The sequence below is a fragment of the Microtus ochrogaster genome, chromosome 5 (assembly GCF_000317375.1).
Source record: "Microtus ochrogaster isolate Prairie Vole_2 chromosome 5, MicOch1.0, whole genome shotgun sequence".
NCBI lineage: Eukaryota > Metazoa > Chordata > Mammalia > Rodentia > Cricetidae > Microtus > Microtus ochrogaster.
This window is the reverse complement of record NC_022012.1, coordinates 53,226,603-53,234,772: the sequence shown is the minus strand read 5'-3', so window position 1 is coordinate 53,234,772 and position 8,170 is coordinate 53,226,603. Positions and strand designations below refer to the sequence as shown.

At 41.9% G+C, this 8,170-nt stretch overlaps 1 protein-coding gene across 8 annotated transcripts in view; it reads right to left on the bottom strand.

The window, feature by feature from the left end:
- Positions 1-8,170, bottom strand: part of Snap91 (synaptosome associated protein 91) — a 113,177-nt gene that overhangs the window by 28,696 nt on the left and 76,311 nt on the right. For all 8 annotated transcript variants that reach the window (XM_026779293.1, XM_013346394.2, XM_005347544.3 and 5 more), the window contains 2 exons: positions 7,950-8,059; positions 5,488-5,603 (listed from right to left, as the gene is read on the bottom strand). In XM_026779293.1, the coding sequence (XP_026635094.1) occupies positions 5,488-5,603; positions 7,950-8,059 (226 nt within the window). The remainder of the gene's footprint in view (positions 1-5,487; positions 5,604-7,949; positions 8,060-8,170) is intronic.

Genomic DNA, 8,170 nt, shown 5'->3' with positions numbered 1-8,170 from the left:
ACCAGGCTGGTCTTGAACTCACAGAGATCCGCCTGCCTCTGCCTCCCAAGTGCTGGGATTAAAGGCGTGCGCCACCACCGCCCGGCTCAAGAGACTTAAATAACTTTGAAAAACCCAACCTATATCCCAAAGGATAAAGTTTCACCTTCATTGTCCCCTGCACATCCCCGTCACCTGATGTGACTGATGCTAATCTGTAATTAGCAGAATTCTGTTGCCTGTTCTTTTTTTTTCCCCCATTTACCCTCACTCTCCATCTTTAAGACTGGGTTCCCTATGTATCCCAGGCTGCTTTCTTATACAAGTCAGACAACCGTCTAGGGGTGGCACTGACCCCAGTGGCCCTCCCACATCAATCATTAATCCAGAAAGTGCCCCACAGACGTGCCCACAGGCACGATACCAAGTTTGCGCCAAGATGACAGAATGAACCATCGTGGCAGCTCTTTCTTAGTAACAGTGTCAGCGGTTAGATAGTAAGAAACCACTATTTGTAAAGGATTAAAACCAGAGACACAAATTAAAGTAGGAGAATTCAATACATTTATAAGAGATACAAAATCAAAGGCCTTTTTTGCATTATAAAAATGGCTAGAAAATGCTCACTATAAGAAACAGAAGTTGAATCTCGTAACAAAGAAACAGACATCCTTCGGTGAGCTACAACTGGCTATGAAGACTAGATGTGCTAGTTGGCTTAGAAGGCTTATCCATCCCTGGAACACATCAAGTGTTCTGCAAGGAAAGCTAGGAGTATGAACTTCAAAGCACCTGTAAACCTTCTCGTGTCTGCTGTGTGTATTCAGCACAGCCTACAGATGCAAACCCCAGATTTTCTTAACGTGGTAGGCAGTGGACCACAAAACCACTCAATTATAGCAAATAATCCACGTGGAAAATATTAGTTCTATTATATCATAATGTTATTTTTCAAATGCTTGCTGGTTATTAATTCCAATATTAATAAAACCCTAGCCGCGATCTTATATTTCTCAAAAAGCAGAAGCTTTAAGTACTTATGAGAGGAAACCGAGTGTTTTTCTAGTGAGATACACAGACTCACAGTGCCTCATTTATTTTTGCTTCTGAAACACAGATTTATTATGGCTAAAGGCGAATACTCTATTATGCAGGCAAAGGGTGATTTCAAAACATCCCTGTGGTTTTTTCTGTCAATGGGCTTATTATCAGTCTAACTAAAAAATAAGTATATGTGTAATTTTAAACTAGAATTATTAAAACATGAATTTGGTGAAATTTTGTTGTCTTATACTAATATAAAAAATATTATCATTAAAATGTGTCTCCAGAAATTGAAATGTCGATAGCTATCACCCTATGAAGAATTCATGGACCTCTGAAGTGGTCTTCATCTTTGCATATTGAAATCCTTTCTAAAGGTCAAATAAGAATGCTCAAATAAGCTTCTGAGTTCACCTTTATTGTCTAGTTATATAAAATTAAAATCCTACAATATTCAAAAGCAGTTGTGACTTAATGTTAGGAAATAAGACTGGGAAATTGATTTTATACTTTACACATGACTAAGTACGAGGCAAACACATCTAGAACGAAACATCGTCCTCAACTCCAGCAGACATCTCTTTCCTACTTCATTTTGCAAGCCTCTTAAGTTTCATTATTTTTATTAGAACTTGAGAATTACTTATCAATGAATCTCCCCCTCAGCTTTTCTGTTGCTAATGAACGCTGCAGTTCTGGCTGTCTGAGACACAGATACTGCCTAAGTAGGCAGGCAGGCCGACTCCAAGGCCTTCCCAGCCTACTAAGTAAGGTCTTGGCATTTGGTAATGAGACTCGCTCCCTCTAGTGGAGAAGATTAGAAAAAGAAATCACTTCAAGGGCAATGGTGAAGGTCACCAAATGGTTCTAGCCTTAAAAGGTGTGAACATGATATTGAGACCTTGTAGACACCGGGAAGCTAGAAAGAGGCCATCGTGTGTACAGTGTGATGTAGGAAATAGGGGGAGGGGGAGCCCTGGGGATTAGATAGCTTTGAATAGGGAGAGGGTGGTGGGAAGGGGAGATGAGAGGGTTAACCTGAAACATAAGGGGTATGAGAAGCCATATGGAAACCTATTATCTTGTAATCGAATTTTAAAAATATAATTTACTTTCTAAAAAAAGAGTTTGAAGAGAAATGAGCTGCCCGGCTGGGAAAAAGCTGGTACCAGGTGGGACGTCTCCTGACAGACTGTTGTTAGTCAAGGAGACCACAGAGGCCCTCCATGCCACACAGCCTCTGGCAATTTCTTTGATTTTCTACCAGGATTAGTCAATAAGACCCCACTGCTAAAGATACAATATATCATGGTTGCATGACATAAACAAATCAGGCTGGAACTGAGTTGTAAGATTTTTCCCTGCTGGCTAGATTCTGTAGTCCTGGAAGGTTCTAGATTAGCAGCTGGAGGAGAAAAACCATCTAAGAGACTTACCCAGGCAATGTGCCAGGCAAGAAGCAACGAAATGTGCATTAGTGGCCCTACTGTTATGAGGGTAACCAGCTGCCCTCTGTTAGGACTTAAGGCTCACTCCCCAGAAGGGAATCTATGCCTAGTACTGCAGAGCTCATAAAAACTCAAACCAGAGCAGAACATGGGCCTCAGGGGAAATGGAATACCACTGTTAAGTTGAGTTGCTACAGAATAAAATTGCCTTATAAATATTTTTATAATATGTTTATTCCATAGACAAACGACCCTCTCAGCCTTAATGACAGAAGCCTCTCTTTCAGGTGAATGGGGGTCAGTGCACTGGCTCATGGCTATATAGGTACTGAGAATAAGTAACAGATGAGTACTTAGCCCTGATGTATCCATTGTGTCCACTTTAAGGTCTAGGGGACATTGTGGGAAAGAGGGTGAGAAGACAGCAGGGTTTGAAATGCCGCCATCAGGCATACTAAGCCACTGCACAGCAGCCGTGAATGCCAGCATCGGGTCTATAGAGTGGTGTATCCCTCAACAGTGCTGCACTGGAGGAAGGGCTCAGGGGGCCTTACTCCTCAATGCTAAACTATTCGCTACCGATAGATTAGGGAGAGGGGACTTATTGCTTTCAGTCGTGTACTCTCTGGTGACCCCAGCAGATTCTAATGCATAGTTCCAATCTAATACTCGTATGGATGGAGCCAATTTAACTAAACGGGTCACAAAGCAAAACCAAAGCCATGAACCTGGGAAAAAGATTGGTTGGGATGGGGAAGTCACTGACGGGACAACTTGACACAAGGGTTATCACAGAGAAGTGAATCTTAAATGAGAAAATGCCTTCATCGGATTGGCTTATAGGCAAGCATATAATCATTTTCATGTGTGGGAGGGCCCACTGTGTAGGTGGTGACACCCTTGGGCAAGCAGTCTTGGGTGCTATAAGAAAGCAGGCTGATTAAGCCAGCGAGCAGTGTTCTTCCACGGCTTCCTGCTTCCAGATTCCTGCCTTGACTTGCCTTTATATTGGACTGTAAGTTAAGGTGTAATATGAAGTCAAGTTGCATTTGGTCCCGGTGTTTTATCACAGCAATAAAAAGTGAACTAAGAGAGATAGGAAGGAGGTAAGAATAGGGTTGGGGTGGTAATCAGATTATGTATATGAAACTGTCAAAGAACAGAATTAAATAATGAAAGTATGAACACATATTGACTTAAATATATGACAGAATTAAAAAATAACACATTCATGTAATAGTCAAAAGTCTTATATAACCCAACAAATTTATAACTAAAACCATTTTTTTTGTCACAAACGTTTTATTAGGTATGAATTTCATGGCTGAGAAAGATCTGATTGAGGGTACGGATCTGAAAAGTTATCAAACAGGAAAACAGTACGTTGTATGAATGAAATCATCATCAGCAAACCAAAAGAACGCACTTAAAAGCTAAAGCTCAGAACACATGAGTGCTTTCAGGAAGAAAGTCCTCATACAGGCTCCTCAGCCACAGTTGCTTCCGCAACCGAAAGGCAGTAGTAAAGTTAGGTGAAGTTTAAGGAGCAGATTTAAACATTTAAAAGCTATAGTCTTAGCAGCTGACTATTCAGTACAGGAGAATGTTTAAATGTTTAAAATGTTCACATTTATTGCTGTCGGCTTGAGTTCTGAGCTGTTTATTGTTCTTTAATTTTGTTACCAGATTGTGGGTAATAAGATGAAGGATTACAAAGGATGTAAAGGATGTAAAGGATGGGCAGACTCAGGGAGAAGGGGCAACAAGAGCCAGTGGAGGAGCCAGGAGGCCCCTCCTGCCTGGATGTTCGATTTCTGCCATCTGATCCACATACTGCGCTGCTCACACAGAATCCTCCCCTGGGCTTCTCCACAGTGCAATCAATATGGTTAGGATGTCTGGCCACTGGCTTTGCAACAACACAGTTAACGTGCCACGCAGCCTCCATATTCCTAGAGAGAAAGCTCCCGCCAGAATGTGCTTATGGTGTGATTCTGAACAGCCTTTAATAGGCCCACCCAGCAACAACTTATTATCTAGGGCAATGAAACTTCATTTGACTTTGTTACTTACTGTTAATTAAGGACACTGATTCTGAAATTTTATATGCTTAAGTTATTCCCAGTATGGTACACAGTCTCTCCATCTGCTGCCTGAATATCCAGATGCAGAACCCTTCGCTCTGTCTCTAGAACCATGTCTGCCTGTACTCCACCATACTGACCGCCAGAATAATAATGGACTAAACCTCTGAAACTGTAAGCCGGCACCAGTGAAATGGTTTCCTTTCTAAGAGTTGCCATGGTGTCTCTTCACAGCAACAGAAACCCTGGCTAAGACATTATACAAGTCCCTATCAATCTCCAGTTCCTCAAATCCTGCAGACTAGCTTTATCATCTGTCAGTGTTTCTCTTTCTGAGTGACTAAGTTTTCCCTGTGTTGCTTTCACAGTTGTGTCATATCTTAAACTTATTGCTAGCTTGCTGTTGTAGAGCATAACACTTACAATTATTTTAATTTTATGTTATCTTAAATGATTTTAATCAAATGTTTATGAAAAGCTGTTTTTTTCTGAGACTAATGAATCCCCTGGAATTGAAATGCCTAGCTGTGCTTCCTCTTGGCCAGCCAGTGTAGGCTAGACCTTTTCTGATACAAACAGAGGCATGGTAGATTTTAACTCCATGGAGCCAGACAAAGTGGGAATAACAACACCAACCCAAGCAGTATACACTTCTAATATATCCATTTCTAGAAAACAAAAGTTTAGAAACACAAAAATACTATTGTTTCAATTTTAGAGAGTATATGGCTATTTGAACTTTTAAACTGCACTGTGGAGAATTTCTGTCTTTTCAAGGTGTAATCCGATCAGCTAAAGCCATTCTGAGTGTTTCCAACCATATTTCTATCACAATTGTTGATAATCAGAATGCACAGGTAACAATAACAGCCCAGATTAAAACCACCACAGAAAATGCCCCCAAGATCCCCAGGCCTGTATGACTCACTCACCTCCCCACGCAGTGGCTCCCCCGGCAGCTGCCGGTGTTACAGGCGCTGCTGCACCCCCAGCCGCTCCAGAGAAGTCTGGCTGAAGATCAAGGAGGTCGCTGGATGGCTTAGCAGCACTGGAAAGGAAGCAGGACTTCACAATCAGACACTGAAACATTGTAATGCAAAGTGTCTTACAACAAGACCTATGCAGACAGTATCAAAGACTTGTGTGGGCTGCACAAAGGCTTGGAAAATCACCTTTGGCAAAGGGATAGATGGGCAACACAAAGATTTTTGTAAGGGATTTTGAGGGACAGGTGGTCTCTTGTCACTCCTCAACTCTGCCATTATAGCAAAAGTAAAACACAATACAGAAGAAAAACCAATCACCATGCTCCATCTCAATAAAATTTTATTTGTAAAAATAATAAACTGGGTAAAATAGTACAGGGAATTGGAACTCAAAACTTTGAGACTATCTTTTTTTTTCTATTTTTTAAATGTAGAAAAAATTGTCTTAAGAATTCATAAACTACATGCTATTAAAATAACAGTTTATTTTTCCTAAATTAGATGATAATACATCAAGTTTGCCTTTCAGTGGCCTATATTACTTTGAGTAAGCTTTTCAAAATTTATCCACTGGTGAAAATTCCAAATAGAATTCTATGTTTTGTTGATTAAAGGATGGGCTCAAAAGTCCCTAATGTCCTGGAATCTTATTCAAAATGCGAACTTCCAGACTAATGCTGTTGTTTACTTCATCAGAACCTTTATTTTAACACGACTCTCCTATGATTCTCGCCTACATTAGATCTGAGGCGCACTGACTACAGGCTAGAAGCCCTCAGAGCCCCAAGCTCCCCATCTGCCTTCATCTTTATTTACCCTTTTACATGGTAGATGCCCAATCAATATTCAACTGAAGAGAGGAATCCGCCATATTTGCACCCCTGAAGGCATTGCTTAGTTCCGAAGTCTGCTTTAGTAATAGACTTAAACACAATTAGAATAAATAACAAAAATGGGAAATGTTTTATTAGTAAAATTTTAATCAGGAGGCATGTGTGGAGTCCAGGGTTTGTCCCCAGCAACACACAAATAAGATTATAGCACTTGGCTTTGCCAAGCATGTAAGAGGCAGAAATAAGCAAGTGTAGCACGCAGTAAACACAGAAGCAGTAAGTAGATTCGTTGCTGCTTAAAACTGATGTCTCTCAAAAAGACTGAAGTCTCTAACTAGCGTGCATTCGTAAGAGAGTCAACACACACTCTAAAGCGAGGCTAGAATCCTCTCACAGTGAGAGAAGGAGGTGACCCAAAATTGTTATCTGTGGAAGCCCTTATGTGTTGGTGACTTATTTCGGGCAGTTCTGAGACTCAGTCTGAAAGACCCCAGCTTAGCTGCTGTAATGCCATTTTGCAAAGCCTTCACACAAACAAATGTAAGTTCAAGGTAAAGTCAGTACTCCTAGGTGGTCAAACAGGGTATCTGTGGTCAGACACCAGGCCTAGGAGGGGAACGAACAGTTCTGGGAAAAACTACATGTACTCTAGATAGGGCCAAGTCTGCTATCATTATCAGACCTTCATGTCTCTGGGAAACTTGTCCCCTAAATGAATCCATCGCCTCATTCGAACTGACCAATGAGATCCCTGTAACCATGCATTGCTTCTGTATGCCTGCTTTTGCCACCCTTTTCCTATAAAAAGATCTTCTCCCAGCCTGCAGGTGCGCAAGTCCTCCAAAAGGACTTTGCCGCCCACAGGTACCTGTGCCCACCCAATAAACCTCTTGCTAATTGCAGCCAGTAGTCTCGACTGTTCCTTGGGTTAGGGGTCTCCTCCTGAGGGAAAGACCACTCTGAGGGTCTTTCAAGTCATCCCTGTTTCCCCCAGCACACGGCAGCCACGTGTACCTGGTCTCTTCCTACCACCTTAGCTGACTTCCTTCCATGGCCAAGCAATCAGCCTGCACCTGTGAGGTTGACTCATCTGACAGGGTTTCGTTACAAAGCCCAGTGTGGCCCCTAACTGGTTATGTAGTCCAGACTGGCTTTGAACTCATGATCTAACTGCCTCGGTTTTCTGAGTTACTAGGACTACACGTTTGTACAACCACACTGTTAAATGGTTCTAGAGCACTCTGAAACACCTTTTAAGTTTCTCACAGGAGGAGTTGTTTTTTTATTAGATACTCTGCATAGCATCCAACCTCCGAAGGACTGGCACTATATGAGTCTTCCAGAAGTTTCCCTCAATTCATGAGTGACAGCATTGGTCTTCCCAAGGATTGAAGGGATACAGGCTTAAAGTCACTCTAAGAACTTACCTTACCCTGCAAAAGGAACCCCCAGTCACACAGTATCAGGACTGGATTTCACCTGGCTAAACCATGTGGCATCAATACAGTACACAAAATACAACAAAAATCAAATCAAAATATTAATGACCTGTTGCCTACATACTCATGAACTGACCTGACTGGGACGGCCGCAGATGCTGTTGCAAATAAGTCGACCGGTGGGGAGGTGTCGATGGTTTTAGCTGGTGTAGAGTTAGGGGATGTAACAGTTGTGACTGGAGAAGACTGTAAGTGGAGAGCACAACACAGGTCAACAGAGGTGCATCGGAATCCACTGAGCAACGGGGCATGCACAGGTCAACAGAGGTGCATCGGAATCCCACTGAGCAACGGGGC